The 22751-nt window shown below is 35.8% G+C and overlaps 3 protein-coding genes across 4 annotated transcripts in view; 2 read left to right on the top strand and 1 right to left on the bottom strand.

Annotated features, from left to right (window-relative positions):
* LOC141344033 (complement component C8 beta chain-like) overlaps positions 1–3007 on the top strand; it is a 46771-nt gene extending 43764 nt beyond the window's left edge. For both annotated transcript variants that reach the window (XM_073848751.1, XM_073848752.1), the window contains 3 exons: positions 1340–1490; positions 1686–1754; positions 2724–3007. In XM_073848751.1, coding sequence (XP_073704852.1) covers positions 1340–1490; positions 1686–1754; positions 2724–2875 — 372 coding nt within the window. In that variant the 3' untranslated portion in view covers positions 2876–3007. The remainder of the gene's footprint in view (positions 1–1339; positions 1491–1685; positions 1755–2723) is intronic.
* A 3569-nt stretch (positions 3008–6576) lies between these two features.
* LOC141344792 (complement component C8 alpha chain-like) lies at positions 6577–15917 on the bottom strand. The gene is made up of 9 exons (XM_073849690.1): positions 15775–15917; positions 15545–15692; positions 15194–15383; positions 11987–12166; positions 11491–11731; positions 11270–11389; positions 11015–11172; positions 9070–9295; positions 6577–6725 (listed from the first exon to the last, which is right to left on the bottom strand). The coding sequence occupies exons 1-9, from the start codon at positions 15794–15796 to the stop codon at positions 6577–6579; spliced, it is 1434 nt and encodes a 477-aa protein (XP_073705791.1). The 5' UTR covers positions 15797–15917.
* Positions 15918–17311: 1394 nt separating this feature from the next.
* The window catches only part of LOC141343617 (uncharacterized), a 16572-nt gene continuing 11132 nt past the window's right edge, over positions 17312–22751 (top strand). The window contains exons 1-6 of the mRNA XM_073848197.1: positions 17312–17320; positions 17627–18488; positions 19371–19550; positions 20715–21084; positions 21252–21367; positions 21452–21477. Coding sequence (XP_073704298.1) covers positions 17312–17320; positions 17627–18488; positions 19371–19550; positions 20715–21084; positions 21252–21367; positions 21452–21477 — 1563 coding nt within the window. The remainder of the gene's footprint in view (positions 17321–17626; positions 18489–19370; positions 19551–20714; positions 21085–21251; positions 21368–21451; positions 21478–22751) is intronic.

Here is a 22751-nt window from a genome sequence, read left to right as displayed (position 1 = left end):
AAAGCTTTATGGAGATGAAGATTTCATTTTTCAGCACGACCTGGCACCTGCTCACAGTGCCAAAACCACTGGTAAATGGTTTACTGACCATGGTATTACTGTGCTCAATTGGCCTGCCAACTCTCCTGACCTGAACCCCATAGAGAATCTGTGGGATATTGTGAAGAGAAAGTTGAGAGACGCAAGACCCAACACTCTGGATGAGCTTAAGGCCGCTATCGAAGCATCCTGGGCCTCCATAACACCCAAAACTTTCTGCAAAAGGATTCCCGACCAAGTATTGAGTGCATAACTGAACATAATTATTTGAAGGTTGACTTTTTTTGTATTAAAAACACTTTTCTTTTATTGGTCGGATGAAATATGCTAATTTTTTGAGATAGGAATTTTGGGTTTTCATGAGCTGTATGCCAAAATCATCAATATTAAAACAATAAAAGGCTTGAACTACTTCAGTTAGTGTGTAATGAATCTAAAATATATGAAAGTCTAATGTTTATCAGTACATTACAGAAAATAATGAACTTTATCACAATATGCTAATTTTTTGAGAAGGACCTGTATTATTTGCTACTTTAATGTTTTTACTTACATTTGTCACTGCAGGCAAAAACTGTTTTTTCATGCACCTGTCAAGTTTGAGATTTTGACCTTTTTGGTTTTTCATTAAGTGTTTTTTTTTCAGACTAGTTGAAAGAAAACATCCAAAAGATACTGTTAAGTGTTTCTTTTATAGGACTTTATCTATTTGTGTCAATGTATTTCGATTGCAATCCATATTTTTAAAGGCCGTTTAATCAAAATTAGTTTTTTCACCTACACTGAGCCATGAATCTCCACCTCAGTACCCCCCCCCCCCAAAAAAAATGTAAAAAATATATTTTTGCCTGTTCAATTATGGAGTGACAAAATGAGATACCCAAAAATCTGTAAAAACATTTGACTCTAATATGTAAAAAAAATAAATAAACATGAATTTTGAAACTGACTTCATCCAGTGTTTAGATTTTTATACTAGAAATGTACGCAAATTAGCACATAATATTTAATTAAATAATGCCTAATTTGCATATTTAAACACTTGTAATAATTTTACAATTATCAGTCTAATCAATCAACTTGGTAAGTAAGATGATAACTATTATTTACTTTTTTTGCTCTATTCACCTGCAGTGTCTCACTTTAAAAATATTTTATTCCATACTTACAGCAGAAGTTCTGTGGCTGTTGTTTTGTATCAGTGTATCCTCCTCTGTAGGGTCGTAGGACTTCTTTTATCATATGAATTAATTTTACTTTGCAAATTCCTGTAATGTTACATTTACACTGTTTTTTACAGATAGAACCACTCTATGAGTTGGTGCCGTCACGAGAACCGAATGCTAACATGCTGAAGAAAAACTTGAAGAGAGCTTTGTCAGAGTATCTGACAGAAATCAGCTCCTGTCGTTGCTCGCCCTGTCACAATAACGGCATAGCAGTGCTCAGAGGTGAGAATAATCAGAAACGACTAAAAAGTAGTATTTAATTTATTCATTTATTCAAGAAAAAACACTGAAAAATGTCTTAGAGTGATACCTTTCATAAACTGATTAATTGGCTTTTTAAATTGTTTTTAAATACCTAAATAGCTCAAGAGTAGAAGTTCCTTTGATTCTTATGAGATGTTTTTTTTCTCTTGTTAGGCTCAAGGTGTGTTTGTATTTGTCCAGCTGGTTATAAAGGACTGAGCTGTGAGATAACCCGACGGAAAGGTTTGTCTGTGTGGTCTATTATCCATAAAAGAGAGATGTTTTGATCCCAAATGCTGCACTTGTTGTGCATGTCCATTAAAAGGGATGTTTATCTGCTTACTCCCAGGGCATCCAAGATGTAGGTGACTTTGTTTCTTTAGTAGAGCACAAATGAAGATTTTTAACTCAAACCATTGCAGTCTGTCAGTCATATAATGGCAGTCAATGGTTACCACAATGGTTACGATGCAAAAAACTGAACAGTAATTATATCATCATTGTTAATACATAAATGTTGCACAGAAACCATCCTAAATTCAATCTTCCGATCATCTCTCAAATATGCATATGTGTGTAATTCATAAAATGAACGTATGCACAGAAAACGCACGCATGCCTCTCTTTCAGATGTGAAATCTATGAATCGCAAATTATCTTTAACTCGCGCGCAATTGAATGGTTTCAGCTCTCTGCCTCGTAAACGACTCCTAATTAATGTCATTAACACATAAATGATCACCAGTCATCATCCAAATGCTTTAATTTAGAACAATTTTTTTTTATTTCCAAAAATCTGCAGTGGTGTCTTCGTCTGCTTAGATTTAAGTACATGCACACTTTATAAATGAGGCCCCAAGAGTTTTCCTATACAGTACTGTAGGTCATTTTATGATTTACACGGAATTAGCTCTTTAAAAATGCAGAAAGCATGCTTATGACACTCTTCTATACCATTTCATCTTCACTAGATGAGTTAATGCTGTCATGGTCAATTGCAAAATTCTATTCAGTATCAGTTTACATTACTTTACTTCAGTATATAAAGTAGTATGTAGTAGTTTAGAGTATAAACTTGGCATTGCATACTATGTATACTATGCAAATTGAATGTGATTTTCTTCACTTGAAAGTCCCTTCTGGACAAAAGCTTGTGCTAAGTGAAAATCTGATTTTGTCATGTATTTTTTCTTTTTATCCTAACACTCACAGCATCGTCAGTAGATGGCAGCTGGAGCTGTTGGTCTTCATGGTCCACCTGCACACAAAAGAGCCAGAAACGAAGCCGCCAGTGTAATAATCCAGCACCAGAGAACGGTGGAGTAACCTGCCCTGGGCCTCAGGAGGAATCAGCCGATTGCTGAACCTATCTGCCACCTGACAAACAACAAATAAATGTATCAAAAAGTAAAATTGTACAATTAAATATTGTTGTAACATGGATAAAATATATTGCCAGGTTTAGTGGGCAAATGCATGCAAATAAATAATTTTCTTTATCTAGAGCTGTAATAAAAGAAAAAATGCTGTAAAAATATGTTTTCTTGATTGATTGCATCTCTGGTTTTCAGTCATCATAACTGGTTGAGGTGTCTTAACTGTAAATCCCTTACACTAATTACATTTACTCACCGCTGAAGGAAATAACGTCCATACAAAAACCATAATCGCTCGTAGACTTCATTTTCTTTAAAAATATATATTGTATACAGTGCCTTGCGAAAGTATTCATACCCTTTCATTTTTTCACATTTTATGTTGCTGCTTATGTTAAACTGCTTTAAATTACTTTTTCCTCATATCAATCTACACTCTAGACACCATAATGAAAAAAAAAAAAAAACGTTTTTAACATCTTTGCAAATGTATTAAAAATACAGGCTTAAATACATTATTTGGGATGAAATTGATTAAATTCAGCTCAGCAGCATTAATATCGCTTGTAGACATTATTACACTTCAGGTGAAGTTAACCTGTGGCAAATTCAATTGAATGGGTATGATTTGGAAATGCACAAATTACTAACTAAAATGTCTAACAGCTGAAAATGCATATTAGAGCAAAATCCAAGCCCTGAGGTGAAAAAATAAAAAAATAAAAATAAAAAAAATAACTGCCTGTAGAGCTCAGAAGCAGAATTACATCAAGCCACACATTTACACACATGTAGTCTCTGTTACCCTTAATATAAGAAGTTTGAAACAACAATGACTTTTCCTAGAGCTGGCCTCCTGGGCAAACTGAGCAATTGATGGAGAAGGGCTTTGGTTAGACTGGTGAACAAGAACCTGATGGTCACTCTAGTTGAGCTCCAGGATCATATGTGGAGATATTAGAAACTTACAGAGGGACAAACATCACTGCAACACCCCAGCGACACATGAAAACACACTATTTGCAAAAAAAAAAAAAAAAAAAAAAGCATCTAATAGCCCCTCAGACTGTTAGAAACAAGATTCTGTGGTCTGATGAACCTTGATTCTAAGCATCATGTTTGAAGGAACCTAGGCACTGCTCATCAGCTCCAGAGTACTATCCTAAAAGTAAAGTGTGCTGGTGGCAGCCTCATGCTGTGGGACTGTTTTTTTTTTTTCAGAAAAAAACAAGCCAAAATTAAGTAATTTTTTTCTTAAAACAAGCAAAATAATCTGCCAATGGGGTAAGAAAAAAAAATCTTATTTCAAACAGAAAACAAAATTATTTTTTCTTACCCCATTGGCAGATTATTTTGCTTGTTTCAAGCAAAAACACAATTAATTTTGACCTGTTTTTTCTGAAAATAAGACATTAATTTTTACTCGTCTAGAAAATCCTTCTTGATTTAAGAATTTTTTGATATTTTGGCTGGAAACAAGACAAAAAATCTTAGTAAGAAAAGCATTTTTTTGCAGTGTATAACTGCCAAATGCAGATGTGCAAATCTTGTTCACTGCAAAAAATGCTTTTCTTTCTTAGATTTTTTTTTGTCTTGTTTCCAGCCAAAATATCTAAAAATTCTTAAATCAAGAAGGATTTTTCTAGACAAGAAAAAATTATTTTCTTGTTTTCAGAAAAAAACAAACAAATCAAAATTAAGTGAGTTTTTGCTTAGAACATGCAACATAATTTGCCAGTGGGGTAAGCAAAAAAAAAATATTATTTCAAATGGAAAACAAGTTTCAAGCAAAACCACACTTATTTCTGACTTTTTTTGTTTTTTTTTCTAAAAACAAGAAACTAATTTTTACTCGTCTAGAAAATCTTTCCTGATTTAAGCATTTTTAAATATTTTAGCTGGAAACAAGAAAAAAAAATCTAAGTAAGAAAAGCATTTTTGCAGTGTTGAATAATACCCAAAAAAGAGCTATATGAATACTTTTACAATGTACTTATTTTTTTTTTTTATTTTTTTTTTATTGTTAGTACATTTTTGAAGTTATGACAAGTTGTGTTTTGCTTTGTCATCATAGTGCATGGAGTGTAGATGGATGTGGAAAAAAAGTAATTTAAAGCAGTTTAACATAACAAAACGGCAAAAAGAGAGGTATGAGAGGTATGAATACCTTTGCAAGGGACTGTATTGTAAATACTTTGATTTTGGTCTGGGACAGATATCTTTGTTACACTGGAACAGGTAACACTGGAATCTCCCAATATACTAAATCTTTCTATTACATTGGGTAATGATGATCTTCAGGATCCCCTAAATACCTTTAAGTTACTCAACACACTGCAAAAAATGCTTTTCTTACTTGTTTCCAGCCAAAATATCTAAAGATTCTTGAATCAGGAAGGATTTTCTAGACAAGTAAAAATTAGTGTCTTGTTTTTAGTAAAAACAAGTCAAAATTAGGTGAGTTTTTGCTTAAAACAAGCAAAATAATCTGCCAATGGGGTAAAACAAAATAATCTATGTCTGCTTGAAATAAGATTTTTTTTCTTACCCCATTGGCAGATTATTTTGCTTGTTTTAAGCAAAAACTCACCTAATTTTGACTTAATTTTGAGATAATTTTTACTTGTCTAGAAAATCCTTCCTGATTCAAGATTTTTTTGATATTTTGGCTGGAAACAAGACAAACAAATCTACGTAAGAAAAGCATTTTTTGTAGTGCAGCCCACTAACTGCTAGATATTCACCCACATAGTGACACTTTACATTTTGTGAAGCACAAATGTTTAATTTATAATTTTTTAAATATTTTTTTGGACACTTGATTAAATTTATTATCCTTCCTACATTTATGAAAAATTAAACACAGTATTGATGCTTAACTAAAAATCAACTAAAGTTATTTGAGTTCTTTGAATGTTTGAATTTGATCATTACGGAAGCCCAGAACTACAGGTTGAAAAAAAAGCCCATTTATGTGCTTCATGTTTTTTTTTTTCTACAACTAGGTTAAGAAGTTTGCTGTTTTTTGTCCTTTATAGAGCTTGAGAGCCAAAGTACAAAAGGTAGTCCATACAATGTATTTGCTTTACACTCTTAAAAATAAAGGTGCTTCACAATGTCATAGAAGAATATTTATCTAAATGGTTCCATAAAGAATCTTTAATATCCAAAGAACCTACTGTATCTGTTTCAAAAAAGGTTATTTGTGCCAAATAAGGTTCATCAGATTGTAAAAAGGTAAGCAAGAAATGGCTCTATAAAGAACCTTTGACTGAATGGTTCTTCTATGCTATGGCATCGCTTGAAGAACCTTTTGAAGCACCTTTATTTTTAAGTGTACTTCCAGTTACTGAATAAAAATCTTTTTCTTGTTTTACAAACAACCACAAGACATTTTTAGGTAAACATTTCCTTAAAATTATTATTTTTATTTTTTATTTTAAAGATATATATATAGAGAGAGACAGTAAACAACTGAAGAGAAACTAGGGGGAACATGACCGGGAAAGGTCAAAAAGCCCCCAAAATTTGCATACTTTGATTAAACTGAACAACATTAGCTGGCAAAGGTCAATCTAAAACAGCAATTTAAATTTGTGCTTGTTTTGCAACAACAAAAAAATAATATCAATGACAGAATCTATATTTTAAGCAGACAGAAGTGGTATTATGTTGCATTATGATGCATTTTAGCAACTTTTCTTCTGACTGCTGATTCCTTGACAAGGCAGACCATCATCCTTTGGCTGTGGGTTGTTGCATTTTCGTTCTCGTGTCTTTTTTCCAAACTTACATGTGGACCAGGAGCTCCAGCAGCTCCAGACTCCATGTGTAGGACCTGTCACAGAGAAAAACCTTAGAAACTGTGCTCTGCAAAGGCCTTGATTCATTACACTGTTAGTGTTTGAGAGGACTGAATACTCTATATATTCAACTGTATTCTATAAGTGACTATCACCTGTAACTAGGGCTGCACGATTATGACAAAAGTCATATTTGTCGATTATTTCCTTGAAATTGTAATTGTGAGTATTAATTACAGTTATCACAATTTACATTGATTGATGTTTTAAATATCTTTATATCATTGTTTGAAGCAACTGCATGCCATAATTGTATTATATATATATATATATATATAAAATTATACTCCTTTTCTCGTTGTCACAAATGTTAATAATACATTGGTTTGCTTTCTTTAAATAAAAAAGTAAAAATATGCATTATGCATAGGGATATATCAATTTTCAACGTGTGATTAATTGACAATGCTTTTCTCATGGTATACAGTATTATCACAATACTTAAATTTATTTGCAAAAAAGGGTGTCATCATATAGTATAGCAGTTTTAACAACTATTTTCTAACTGAACATTCAAATACAATAAAGCAATACACAAAAAATGTATAAAGTTAGAAAATTTACACAGATTAAAGTGCAAAAATTTATAAAGACCAATAGGCATCACTTTACAGTAAAATCTCTTAGTTAATGCATTAATAGTCACGATCAGCAATAGCTACATTTGCTACCGAAGTTATTAATCTTTGTTAAAAAATACAACTCTTAGTTCATGTTAGCTCATTAAATAACAGTTACAACTTTTGATTTGAACAATTTGTTATTAAATATTGGAATTACCTAAGATTAATGAATGTTTAGAAGAATGTTTCAATGGCATTTTATGTTAATGTTAACTAACGAAGCCCTAATGTAAAGTTTAACCGAACAATAAAGAATCAAAATACTTTCAAACAATATGTTGTGGTCCATATTAAAATGTAAAAAAGTTTGAAAATAAATAACCAATTAAGTCTAAATATTTAAGTATTTGGCGCTGTGATGAACACCACAGCAAATACACAAATCTGAATGTCTATTTAAATAATTTAAACACTTTTCCGAAACTGAGAGCTGTTTTGTTTTTGGGGTTTCCGGGGTAACGGCTGCATTATGATTAGCGCCATCTGCTGTCAGAGAATGAAAGTGCGCTTTCATCCAGGGGTGCGTTTCCCGTAAAACGATGTAACTCGCTGGTTAACCTCCATAGTACGATGCATTGTTGTTGAAACGAACTAAGTAGTCACGACTGTTTCCCGAACACAGTCGCACCTCTGTCGTTTGAACCACATTAGTTCAACAACTTAGGGCTGCTGTTTATGACTCAACCGAGTAATAACTTCTGCTATTTAACTGATTAGAGATCTCAAAAATGCAGCTATATTGAACATGGCACCTAATGACTAATTTAAAATTTTTTTGTTCCCTGTCATTTCGCTTTATTTGATGTTTGATTCATCGCGTGTTCTCCCTTACGTCATACTCCGGGGTTAGGCTTTTATGCACATGCGCACCAATCAAAAACGGTGCTTATAAAGGACGCACAAAAATACATAGATTAAAATGCATTTATATTTAGATTAAATTGAGGATATAGATTGTACTGCGTGTTAGCTTGCAAATTGTGACCAAGAACATAATTTATTAAGCCCACATGTCTTACTAACAAGAAACGATGCTTCTAACCACAGGTCGAGAGCTGTAGTTCCAACCAAGCAAGTTTGCAACGCTGTTAGCGAAAGTTCATTTGAACTATGCTGTTGGGAAACGTTGGTAACGACGGAACTTGCGACCATAGTTGGCTAACGATGCTTTTGGGAAACGCACCCCAGAGCGTTTATTTGTTATGATTATTCTCTGTATTTTGATGTGCCCATGATAACAATATCGATTCACCTCTCACAATGTGACATGCTCTAAACACGCCTCTTAAGCACGCAGAATAATACAGTTTTTTTTTTTTTTTGTAATCGCAGCTTTGGATGATTACGTAATCGTGGCATTCATAATCGTGATTAGAAATTTAATTAATTGTCCTTTATAGAGCTTGAGAGCCAAAGTACAAAAGGTAGTCCATACAATGCATTTGCTCTACACTCTTAAAAATAAAGGTGCTTCAATGTCATAGAAGAATCTTTATCTAAATGGTTCCATAAAGAACCTTTAACATCTGAAGAACCTTTCTGTTTCAAAAAAGGTTATTTGTGCCAAAAAGGTTCTTCAGATTATAAAAAGGTAAGCAAGAAATGCTTTAAAGAACCTTTTGAAGCACCTTTAACGACAATACTCAAACCACATATATTTCTAAAGTAAGAGCTATATTTTGATTAAGTACATTACCTTTTCTTTCAGTCTCCTCACAGGCATGACCCCTGTAACCATTTTTACAAATACAGCTGCAGTCTGTCCTGGAGAGCGCAGGAATGCCGTTATTCATGCAGGCGGCGCAGCGACACGGGTTGAAGTTCTGCATGTACTCTTCCCATGCCATCTTCAGATGAGGCAACTTTGTGCGAAACTGCTCGGCTACTGTGCTTAAACGCACCAGCTCATATATCGGTAAAGCCTGTGATAGAGCAGCAGTGATCATTAAAACTCAAAGAAACAACAATGAATAGAATATCAGTAGCTGGGGTTCCATCCAAAGTGAAAATTAAGTATGCACGACACCTTTCAATCTGTGTATCATTCGTTCACTCATTTTTTTATTTAATAATGAAAGTAGAAAAATTAAAAAACGGTTTCTTTTCATTCGTAAAGACATTATGTTTTTTGAGGAAAAGATCTCTCCATTTAGTGGACTTCTATGGTGCCCACGAGTTTGAACTTACCAAATGCAGTTTAAATGCAGCTTCAAAGGGCTCTAAACGACCCCAGCCGAGGAATAAGGGAAATCTAGGGAAACGATTGGCCATTTAAAAAAAAAAAATATATATATATATATATATATATATACTTAACCTCAAATTCCTGTCTTGATTAGTTCAAACTCGGGGGCACCACGGAAGTCCACTATATGGAGATAGTTCCTGAAATGTTTTCCTCAAAAACATATTTTCTTTATGACTGAAGAGAGAAAGACATGAACATCTTGGATGACAACAAGGTTTCCTGGAAGTAAACTACTTCTTTAAATGCCCCTTCCTGCTGATTGGTCAGCCATAGATGAAACCATCTTCCTCTTTTTCGTGCAGCAGAATAATAATCCTCCTCTGCTCCAGTTGTGGATTTTCTTAACATGTTTATTGCAACTACATTTTATCTGTTAATTATTGCAATGAATGTCATTTTTTTTTCTGTATCTGGCGTCCAACCACAACACTTTGTGTAATGTTAAAGGGATGGTTCACCCAAAAATGAAAATTTGATGTTTATCTGCTTACCCCCAGGGCATCCAAGATGAAGGTGACTTTGTTTCCTCAGCAGAACACAAACGAAGATTTTTAACTCAAACCGGTGCAGTCTGTCAGTCATATAATGGGCACCAAACCTTTGAAAGTAACAAAACATGCACAGACAAATCCAAATTACACCCTGCGGCTCTCGACGATACATTGATGTCCTAAGACACAAAACGATCGTTTTTTGCAACAAATTGAACAGTATTTATATCATTTTTTATCTCTGATATACAGCCATGTCCAACAACTGTCCAACAACTGTCTGGCGTAGTATACGCAAACACCCGGAAGCGATCTGTAAAGTGTATATGACACTGATTGTTTACACAGTGCACAGAAATTATGTGTATATTATAGCGGCTATTCAAAACGGTAATTACTTGTGCTTATCCTGATTGTAAAACTGATTTAAAGCTAAAAGATTACATTTGCTTGAGCGAACTCACCCGGGACTGTTGACTTTTTACCGATTTCCCCTTACGGCGTTTGCGCAAAAAATTATATAAATACTGTTCAGTTTCTCGCAAAAAAACGACCGTTTCGTGTCTTAGGACATTAGTGTATCGTCACGAGCCACAGGGTGTAATTTGGATTTGTCTGTGCATGTTTTGTTTTACTTTTAAAGGTTTGGTGCCCATCCACTGCCATTATATGACTGACAGACTGCAACGGTTTGAGTTAAAAATCTTTGTTTGTGTTCAACTGAAGAAACAAAGTCACCTACATCTTGGATGTCCTGGGGGTAAGCAGATAAACATCACATTTTCGTTTTTGGCTGAACTATCCCTTTAATCATCACCCTATCAAAAGTCAAATGTACATGAAATAACTAAAGTATGAAACAACTACATGACAAGAGTATTAAGTTAGAAAGGCAAATGTACCTCAAACTCAGTTAGGGCAGGGTTATATTTGAGACTCTTTCCCCAGTCCTGATAACTTTTGGCATCTTTGATGAGCAAACTTCCAGCACCAGTGCTGGTGTGTCCACCCTTCACGAAGCCAAAGATATCCTCAATAGAACTGCTGGACTGAATGCCAGCTGTTGAAAATGAAATAACATTTAAATAAAAGTTACATTTAAAAAAGGATAAAACCAAAAGAAGAAATCAAAATACATGGTGTTCCAAGTTACATACTCTCAGTCTTTCCTCCAACTTTTCCACATGCTTTATATTTTTTTTTTAGTTCAACATTTTGCACCAATTCCATGCCAAAAGATACACCAATGCATGATCCCAGCTGATACCCAGTCATTTCTAGTGAAAGAAATGTGGTTAAAAAATAAAATAAAATACAATTACATACAGTACTCTGTCCATTTTATTTAGCTTGTATGTTACCAAGCCATATTACTTACCATTTCTTTCCATGGCATTTTTGTTCACAACAGCAACATATTCCAGGACTCCACCCATAGTTCCCTCTGTGATATAGTGTGTGCCATATTTATTGAAAAACTGGGAATATGCACCAAAATCATACTGATCAGGCAGATCACCCAGAGCCCACAGCATGTCTTCATCCAGAGTCAAGTCTCTGCTTCTCATCTTAAACTGAGCTGTTTGTACTTTTGACGACAGCCTGACAAAGCCCACATCCTAAACATGCAAAAAATGAAACTGAAAAGCTGGATGCATGCAGTTTCCAAGTGGTTTCAGACTATATAGTTTTACCATTACATGGCATACCATAGATCAAACAAAAATGCCAGAGTGTTAACATTTTTCATGACAATCAATCAAACATACAAATGGATAAGTTACCGTGGATAATTAGTGGACGTGGCAAAACTGGTACACGGTGACAATAAAGGGATTTGAGTTGATATATATTAGCAAAATGTATTACATTACCTTATTAGTGTATTGTGATATGTTGCTTAGAAACTTGAAATCTGAACTAGACTCTAGACCAACTTCCACAACGACTCTTAATGACACACCAAAGTTAATGGATGCTTCTACATTCCTTGCTTTAAGCAAGCCAACAGCGTCTTCATAATAATCTGATGCTTCCTCAGTAGTCGCTTGTGCCTGGCAAAAACAAAAGCACAAACAGTGGGTGCTTCTCAACTGGAAGGTTAATACAGCAGTTCTCAACTCAAAACACATGAGGTACACTTTCCAGCAGAGTTTAGCTCCAAACCTAGTCAAACACACTTGAAAGCTAATGAAACTTTTGGATTACTAGATGGTTACAGGCTGGTAAGTTTGATCAAGGTACTGAAATACGAACACTTGTTTAGGTAAGACAGCTTTGCTATGTCGTAAAAGATTCAGCCTCCAAGATTATGGTGCAAAAATACTTTTTAAATTGATTTTGGTTTCCAAGGATTCTTCAAATTAGAATAACCTTTGATCAAGGATATGTCCAGTCCTGCTTCTGGAGGGCCACTATCTCGCAGAAGCTTATCTCCAGTCCTAAATAAACACACCTAAACCTACTAATCAAGGTCTTCAGGATGACTAGAAACTTCTGGACAAGTGTGCTGGGGCAGGCTGGAGCTAAACTTTGCAGGACATTGGCCCTCCAGGAGCATTGGACGTTGCTTGAGCAGCCAATATAAGCAGCCTTACTAGGGTACGGACTTCTGAATGAGAAATAATCAACACTTGACAATAGAGTCAGTGTTAAGAAGAACTGAGATATGCTCAATCTGTTCAGTATCAGGAAGTTTGATTGGCGTAGAATGTAATTAAAAAAGTAATACATTGTCATTCTCAGCAAACAATGTGATTTATGTTTTATTAACCTGCGTTCCCTTTTCAATCCATTGAGGGTTTGCTTTTTTCAGTTCAAATTTTTTTCTTATACACTCATTCTGAGTTCTCTTTCTCACTGACAACCTCTGCTGCGTTTCGAGATGCAGAATCAGGCGAAAAACACCTGTTGGCGTCAGACTAGATCCAATGGTGCGGAGAACACTGAGAAAACTAAAGCTAACCAACGCTCAAAAACCACCTGACATTGCTAACGGCCAACTGTCAGCATGGTGTGTCCCGAGATTAAATCTCACTCCCATCTGGGTCACGGCACCAATTTAACCCCTCTGGTTCTTCTTTTAACTAGAGCTAACAGTGCGGAACAAACTGAGGAAAGTAAAGCCAACTAACACTCAAAAACCATGTGATATTGCCTGATGGTCGACAATTGGCTTAGTATGTCCCGAGCTTAAACCGCATTCCCATCTGGGTCACGGCACCAATTTAACCCCTCTGGTTCTTCTTTCAACTAGAGCTAACAGTGCGGAACAAACTGAGGAAAGTAAAGCCAACTAACACTCAAAAACCACGTGATATTGCCTGATGGTCGACAATTGGCTTGGTATGTCCCGAGCTTAAACCGCATTACCATCTGGGTCACGGCACCAATTTAAACCCTCTGGTTCTTCTTTCAACTAGAGCTAACAGTGCGGAACACACTGAGGAAATAAAGCCAACTAACACTCAAAAACCACTTGATATTGCCCGATGGCCGACAATTGGCTTGGTGTGTCCCGAGCTTAAACGTCATTCCCATCGGGGTCACGGCACCAATTTAATCCCTCTGGTTCTACTCCTCTCAAGCCAGTATTTCCGGCACCAAGGAGTTTTCTTTCTTGACAATGACCGCCACTGTCGATTCGACATACAGAATTAGCCAAAAAAAAAAAAAAAAAACACCTGTTGGTGTCAGACTAGAGCCAATAGTGAAAGTGAAAGTCGTGACGTATTGTCAAGTATGGTGACCAAAACTCGAAAATTGTCCTCTGCATTTAACACATCCAAGTGCACACACACAGGAGTGAGAAGTGAACAAACACACACATACACACACACACACACACACACACACACACACACCAGAACAGTGGGCAGCCATTGCTCCAGTGCCCGGGGAGCAAACTGGGGGTTCAGTGCCTTGCTCAAGGGCACTTCAGTCATGGTATTGAGGGATTCACAATCCCACCCTTCAATTCCTGCCGGTGTGGGAATCGAACCTGCAAGCTTTGGGTTACCTTTGGGCAACCTTTGGGTTACAAGCCCAACTCTCTCACCATTAAGCCATGGCTGCCCCAACACACTGTGTGTTCTGTGGTGCAGAACACACTGAGAAAACTAAAGCTAACCGACATTAAAAAAAAACACCTGACATTGCCCGATGGCCAACTGTCAGCTTGGTGTGTCCCGAGCTTAAACCTCATTCCCATCGGAGTCATGGCACCAATGTAATCCCTCTGGTTCTACTCCCCTCAAGCCAGTATTTCCGGCACCAAGGAGTTGTTTACTTTCTTGACAATGACCGCCACTGTCGATTCGACATGCAGAATTACCCGAAAAAAAAACGAAAAAAAAAACCTGTTGGTGTCAGACTAGAGCCAATGGTGCAGAACACACTGAGAAAACTAAAGCTAACCGACATTAAAAAACCACCTGACATTGCTAGACAGCCAACTGTCAGCTTGGTGTTTCGAGCTTAAACCGCACTCCCATCTGGGTCACGGCACCAATTTAAACCCTCTGGTTTTTCATCCGACTAGAGTCAACAGTGCAGAACACACTGAGGAAAGTAAAGCCAACTAACACTCAAAAACCACTTGATATTGCCCGATGGCCGACAATTGGCTTGGTATGTCCCGAGCTTAAACCTATAATAAATAATAATAAATCTACATTCTGTATACTTTTGTAGGGCCATCATCCTAACTAAACCCAACTGTAATGAAATGCATCCAAACCAGTCAATCAAGGTCTTTAGGGCTGTGTCTGAAATTGCTGCCCTATACTCTTAAAGTGCACTATTTGAGGGACTTGCCAAATGAATTTGCTGTTTCATACATTTTGTGTAAAGTGATCACTAACTAGTTTGATTAAGGCTAGTTTGGAACTGGAACTGCCAGTTTGCTTATGATTACTACAATAACTGCAAGCAATGATTTTCTATTATTTGCAGCACAATAGCACAATGTCAAAACCCTTGGGATAATTATAATACACAAAAAACACACATATGAATGGAATAGAAACAGCAAGTAAGTTATTTTCTTGTGATATTAAAGTACCAGAGACATCAGGACATACCACTATTTGATATGAGAGGAAGTTGTGAGGTTTCCGGAAATATTTTTCACCATCATCATAACTGAGGTGCTCGCAGAAAGGATCGTAAGTGAGTTTCCGCCACTCTCCATTGTAGATGTATTCACAAAGTCCTCCAAAGTATGCCGGGTCCAGAACATGATTCATAAATTCGCCAGTCAACGCATTGTATCTGAGGGAATAAAACATATATAAACTCATTTTATAATTCGGATACATATAGTCCATGTTGTACTTGTTAAAAATATATTGAAAAAATACACCCATGTGATGGTGTGGATTTAATTAATTTTTCTTGATGTGAAACCAATGCATAGATCTGCTACATCTTACCCTTGAGTGGCTTTTTCAGCTCCTGGTATAGTCAACATGCCAGTACATTTGGTCTCTCTCCTGTTTAGCACTTCACAGTCAATCTCATCATTCTGATTTAAACAGTCTATTTCATCATTGCATCGGAGCTGCTGTCCAATACAGCGTCCTGTAAGAACACATACAGTACACAAGCCATTAAAATACAGACAAACAAACATGTAGACAGAAAGGCAGGCAGAAATATTAACCTTTGGGCCCACATGCAAACATGTCCCCACAGTGGTTCTCTTGTGGTTGACACTCGCCCTCTTCTGGACATTGTTTTTCGTCCCACTGACTGTGCACACACTTCTCACCACCAAACTGAGACGCTCGTTCCAGATACTGGAAACGAATCTGTAAAACATAAACATGAAGTAGATTTTCTTTGCAGAATTAACAAATGTATCATTACGATATATCAAAACAGAGACTTTCATTTCCATATCTGTTGGACTCTTTTAATTTTACATAACTATAATTAAGTTTTAAAGAGTTTTTACCATCCTGTCTCGACATGAATCACAAGATGACCACTGCGTCCAACTCTTGAGTTTACAGTCAATTGGAGGAGGGGTATTGATTCCTCTGGTGTGTCTTGAAGATGCATTAGACCTGGTGAGACAACATTTGGTTACGTGGTACAAATTGAAAAGCTCCTAAAATTACATTTAATTTATATTACCTGTTGATTGACGACTGTCGTAAGTCATCGGTACATGTGGCAGAAATATGGTGACTGAGAGATAAAACAATTCCAAGAGTACAAACAGAAAACACAAATCTGCACATAGCTGAATAACTGGGCTGAGATTTATCTGAGACTTAGGTCCAGTCTACCAACTGTTTGTCAGCTTTATTAATGATTGACAGGGTTTTTTTGGGGGGGGGAAAGCCCTTGGTCACTTTTGCCCAGAATGCTCCACCTCCAAACAAACACATGAGTTACAAGAAACTTAATAAGGTTTTTTTTTTTTTTTTTTTGAGAAGAAGTAAAGTTTGATGACTGGCACTGAACCAAAATATATGGTTGTTTAAAAAAAAGTGAATAAATGTACGAGTGGATGTATCTTTATGTAGATAATAGTGTATCATTATGTAAAGCATAATGTAAAAAAAACGCTAGAAAATGAATACAACCTTTCCTTCAAACATAAAACACAACACGATTCGACGTGTAATTCAAATCACAATAAATATATTTCTTGTATATATTTTAAATATGGCATGCTAACTGAGGAATCTATTTTTGTTTCTAATGTCCTAAGTGGCATTGTTTTCAAAATAAATAATGTACAAAATACACGTTTACCTGTCAGTATTTCGAACGCCGCCATGTAAAACATACTAATTCGCAAAGGCTCATGAATATTAATTACGTTGCGTTTACGTATCCAGTTACTCCTGATTGGATAAAACAAAGACGTTAAAGACAATAGCGGGCGCCATAGCGGGTAAATACAAACCTCAAGATATATATCATAGTATGTATGTCGAAAATGATTTTTTATCTCAGGTACTGGCGCCCTCTCCTTTATTGTCTTTATTTTAGCCAATCAGATCGGTCGACGTACACTCAACGTCATTAATATTCATGAGCCAAGCCTTCAACAGTTTGCAATGGGCAAATTCGTGCCCGGTTTATTCACTCAGTAAGAACAATGTTCCGCTGTCTAGACGCGTTTTCTGAAGACATTATGTAATATTTATGAAATTCTCGCTTGGCCAAGGAGAATTTAAACGAGTATGGAAGAGGTAAACAAATTATTTGGGATAAACAAAACTGCTGCTAATACAAACGCCAAACATGTCTTATTTTGGCAAATAGATTTTGTTGAGGAGAAGTACGCTACGTTTTATACGTGTATTTTGTTTATATGTAAATGTATGAATGTGTTTTATGTTTAAAAACAAGATTTTGAACTATAATCTTGTTTTTAAACGCCTACCTATTTGAATATCACACTGTTCATTGAACTGTGTTAGTAGGAGCTCAAATATTGTGTTAGTATATTTGTCAATGAACTGATGTAATTTGTTTTCTTTATATGTTGACTATAGGAAGCATGCACCAGTTTCAAATCTTTAAGGGCAAAGTTTCAGGAAGAGATCCAGGTGAGGTACAGGCCTATGGTTCCTGAGAAACCCAAACGCCTCCCGGCATCTGCCATAGGCTGCTCTGGTCCGATAACCATGAGCTCTCCTTCGGATGTGGAAACCAAGACCATTAGTCAACCCCGGGTCATTTTAAGAGAAGACCTGAAAACAAACTCGGTAAAACGCCCTGTATCAGTCCCAAGCTTTCCTGGCGCAACATATGAAGTTGGTAGGTCTGGAGATGGGCCTAACAGGCAGTCACTTAAAGCCCGACATTTGCCCCTCGTGTTGCCGCTTTCAAACGAGCCAAAGCATGAGTCTTCTCCTCCTCCGAAGAAGAAAATCACCTCACCTCTTAAATGCATCATGAAACCAACTCCTACACCTTTCAGCTTGACCAGAGTTTCAGTATATGGCAAAGAAACTGGTAAAAATGGTCTGGGGCTTTTGAAGAACAGTAGCACTTTCAATGTTCAGGCGGAAGAGTCCACCCTGAAGACCACAAGTACAGAAGCTGTGGAGGTTGCGTCAAATCCTGTACCGCCGTGCCCCGGTCGAGATTGTTCAGCTCCATCTTCACCAAATTATTCACAGACGGATTCATCTCCTGGAAGTGTTACTAATTTCTTCGACCAGCATGTCCTGAGCACCCTAGAGAAAGCTAAAAGGAAGCTCTGCCACAAGAACTTATTGGTGTGCGGCAGACCAAAGGGCTTCTACGCTAGTAAAGCACATGTGCTTCCCACAGAAGGTCCTTCATCGCCTACTGAATCTGAGAGTTGTCACCAAGAGACTTCTCAGTTGAAGATTAATGGAAGTTCAAACAGTAAGTTGCAAATCTGTGAAATAATTTAAGTGGGTGCATATGAATGCTTGGAACAAGCCAAATAATCTGCCAATGGGGTACACTGCATTTGTCTTATTTCCAGCCAAAATATCTAAAAAGTCTTACATCAAGAAGGATTTTCTAGACAAGTAAAAAAATATTTTTCTGTTTTCAGTAAAAAACAAGTCAAAATTAAGTGTTTTTGCTTGGAAACAAGCGAAAAAATCTGCCAATGGGGTAAGTAAAATCTTGATTTCTGAAATATTTTTTACTGAAAACAAGAAAATAATTTTTACTTTAGAGTTTTGTGATATTTTGACTGGAAACAAGACAAAAAAACTAAGTAAGAAAAGCAGTTTTTGTAGTGTAGGCACATTTTTTATTATTATTATTTCAAACAGAAAACAAGATTATTTTTCTTACCCCATTGGCAGAGTATTTTGTTGTTTTTCAAGCAAAATTCACACTTAATTTTGACTTTTTTTTTCAGAAAACAAGAAAATAATTTTTCTTGTCTAGAAAATCCTTCTTGATTTAAGACTTAAATATTTTGGCGGTAAGAAGCATTTTTTTGTAGTGTAGGCAATTTTTTTTTTATTTCAAACAGAAATCAAGATTATTTTTCTTACCCCGTTGGCAAAGTATTTTGCCTGTTTCAAGCAAAAACGCATTTAATTTTTTTACTTGTTTTTTGGAAGAGAAGACAATAATTTTTACTGAAAAAAATCCCTCTTGATTTAAGAATTTTTAGATATTTTGGCAGGAAATGAGACACAAAATCTAAGTAAGAAAATCATTTTTTGCAGTGTTGCACCTTGCATGATAAAAATGTAAAGTCCTGAATATTTTGTCTTCATTTTTAACCCTGTTCTTGTGTCTTAGCAGCCTTTTCTGTTATGGAGCTCAATGGAGTCAAGCAGCCTGAAAAAGCATGCAAACCTCTTCCTGATCTGGCATCCTTAGGCCCTGTACCCTCAAAGCCACCAAGACCCCCACATGTGGATCTGAGCAAATATAAGACTGGATATCACATCAGTCACCAGAGTTATGCACTTACTATTGGTTTGTAAAACTTTATTTATTTGCCTCTTTTTTTCTTTTGATATATTTTCCTTGATTTTTGCTCGTATATCGGTTAACCTCAGCACTAGACTGAATACTATGTTTGTAAAATGAATTCTCTGCAGTGACAACCATAAAAAGGTTAAAGCATATATATATATATATATATATATATATATATATATATATATATATGCTTTAATAAAGGTAAAAAAAAATGGTAAACAATAACACTGTAAAATATATTACAATTTAAAATTAATGCTTTCTATTTTATTGTTTTTTTAAATGTAATTGTAAAGCTGAATTTTCAGCAGCCAACTGTCACATGAAATCAATTGAAATGTGTCAATAGATTTCAATGACAATACATATATTTTTTTAAATGCCATTTTCTCAAATTGAGTTATTTCTCCTACACCGAGCCATAAATCTCCACTTCAGTAGCACTTACACACACCAAACTTGACATTTTTATTCCTGTTTATATCCTAAGGCTTTTACAGAGGAATTTGTTCATATATAATGTGCTTTATTATACACAACATTTTATTCCCTGAAAATTGCAAAAATATATTGTTTTCTGTTCTAAGTATTTTCTGAATTATTGAGTGACAAAATGAAATACCCAAAATCCCCTCTGTAAAAACATTTGACTCTAATATGTCAAAAACATTAAACAAAAATTGATTCTTGATCTAGTGTTTAGATTTTTGTACTAGAAATGTATTCAAATTAGTGCATATTTCATTAAATAGGGCTCATCTAACATTTTAGAAAACTTGTAATACAAAAAATGTTTGCATTTAACAATGTAATCAATCAACTGGGTAAGTAACTATTAGTTTTTTTTTTTTTACCCTATTCACCTGCAATGTCTTACCTTAAAAAAAGAAAGAAATTAATACTATTCAAAAAAAGTATAAAGTATTAATAGTATTCAGTAAGGTTGTGTTGAATTGATCAAAAGTCACAGTAAAGATATTTATTTACAAAAGATTTCAATTTCAAATACATTTGTGTTTCTATTCATCTAAGAATCCTGAAAATCTTAAGCAGCAAAAACTTTCAACATTGATTATAAGAACCATTATTAATAACTGAGCACCAAGAATTGATCATTCTTTCTTTACTTGCTTATGTTTTATTTATTTTTTCCTGCAGAATCTGTACAGAAGCTCGAGATTTTGGCCACCGCTAATCCATCACTTGAGGATGCAAGCATACCTCCCCCCGAATTTCCAGATTTTGATCTTTCTGTGCCAGAATCTGCAGACGCTAATGGCATAAATCTGGCGGCTCTGGATTTAGAGGCCACTGAATTTCCAGGGTTCGATTCATTGCCTCCACCACCAGTGCTAAATGAAGACAATGGGCTGGATTTACAATGGGCTGGTCTAAAGAACACTGAAGAGCCTTCTGAAGAGATGAGAAATGTTGGGATCCTGACATCTACTACAGAATCAGTGGCCTCTGATCTGAGAATGAATGGACCACTTATGAGCAGTGAACACCAACTTCCATTGGAAACAATGTAAATGCATGCGTTTAATTTATGGGATGTTACTGAAATAGCTATCTAAACAGTTTGACTTTAAGGCTTAAACTTGCATCCTCAATATTGTTCTGCAGTTTTCATTATGAAGAGATCAAGACTAATCAGACTTGTTGCCAACAAATTTTTTATTTTTTTTTTCATAGTTCTTCTCAGGAAGGGCATTTACATCAAACCTTTGATAATGTTTATGAGGATGTGGAAACCAGGCCCAGGTTTTATTTTTCTCAAAGCTCTTATAAGTATAAAGGAGCTCCTAAAAGTAAGCATTATTCTAGCAATACTGTTTCATTTACAGAAAATGAATGGTTTGTAGAAAATGTGATTTATGCGATTTCTCTTTCAGATCCATATGCTGATAGCGGCCATGAGGTGAGTGATTATCTCCCGTAATTGGCATTTATTAAGTTATTAAACTACAGATATAGTTCATTTTGCAATATTTAATGTATAGTATCATTTACAGATTAATATTATGTTGTATATACAAGTATGTGCCAAAAAATTTGAATATCGAGGGAAAGTCCTTTTATTTCAATAATTTGTTTCAAAAAGTGAAACTTGTATGGTGTATTAGTTCACAACACACAAAGTGAAATATTTCAAGCCTTTATTTGTTTCAATTTTAATGATTATGGATTAAAGACAACAACAAAAAAACAAATGCTGTATTTCACAAAATTAGAATATTTCATGTGACCAATAAAAAAAGGATCTTAAACACATGTTGGCCTTCTGAAAGTGTGTTAATGTACTGTATTATGTCCTCAGTACTTTGTTGGGCCTCCTTTTGCACTAATTCCAGCATCAAGGCGGCGTGGCATGGAGGCGATCAGCCTTTGACACATTTGAGGTGTTAAGGAGCCCAAGTTGCTTTGATATTGGCCTTCAGCTCGTCTGCATTTCGGGGTCTCAGTACCCTCATCTTCCTTTTGACAATACCCCATAGATTTCCAATGGGGTTTAAGTCAGGCGAGTTTGCCAGCCAATCAAGTACAGTTACTCCATGGCTATTAAACCAGGTACTGGTAGTTTTGGCTTTGTGGGCAGGTGCGAAATCCTACTGGAAAATAAAATCATCATCTCCAAAAAGCTTGTTGGCAGCAGGAAGCATGAAGTGCTCTAAATTTTCCTGGTAGACAGCTGCGTTGACTGTGGACTTGATAAAAGTCAATGGACCCACAGCAGCAGATGACATGCTCCCCAAACCATCACTGACTGGAAACTTCACACTGGACTCGAAGCAGCTTGACTTTTGTGCCTCTCTGGTCTTCCTCCAGACTCTGGGACCTTAATTTCCAAATGAAATGCAAAATTAGCTTTCATCTGAAAACAGAACCTGGGACCACTGAGCAACAGACCAGTACTTTTTCTCCTTAGCCCAGCACAGACGCTTCTGATGTAGTTTTTGGTTCAGGAGTGGCTTGATGCATAATCAAGCATTTTGGAGATGATGATTTTATTTTCCAGCAGGATTTGGCACCTGCCCACAAAGCCAAAACTACCAGTACCTGGTTTAATAGCCATGGAGTAACTGTACTTGATTGGCCGGCAAACTGGCCTGACTTAAACCCCATTGGAAATCTATGGGGTATTGTCAAAAGGAAGATGAGGGAACAGAGACCCCGCAATGCAGACAAGCCAAT

Source organism: Garra rufa, chromosome 10 (assembly GCF_049309525.1).
Source record: "Garra rufa chromosome 10, GarRuf1.0, whole genome shotgun sequence".
Classification (NCBI taxonomy): Eukaryota; Metazoa; Chordata; class Actinopteri; order Cypriniformes; family Cyprinidae; genus Garra; species Garra rufa.
This window is presented reverse-complemented; position numbering and strand designations above follow the sequence as displayed.

What these genes read in the sequence shown, in the direction of transcription:
- LOC141344792 (XM_073849690.1), bottom strand. Translation starts at nt 15,796, where the DNA reads ATGTTTGCATGTGGGCCCAAAG. An exon ending in TATCACAATACACTAATAAG is followed by an intron (nt 11,732 to 11,986) that starts GTAATGTAATAC and finishes TTGCATGTTTAG; the next exon opens with GATGTGGGCTTTGTCAGGCT. An exon ending in AAATGCCATGGAAAGAAATG is followed by an intron (nt 11,390 to 11,490) that starts GTAAGTAATATG and finishes TTCTTTCACTAG; the next exon opens with AAATGACTGGGTATCAGCTG.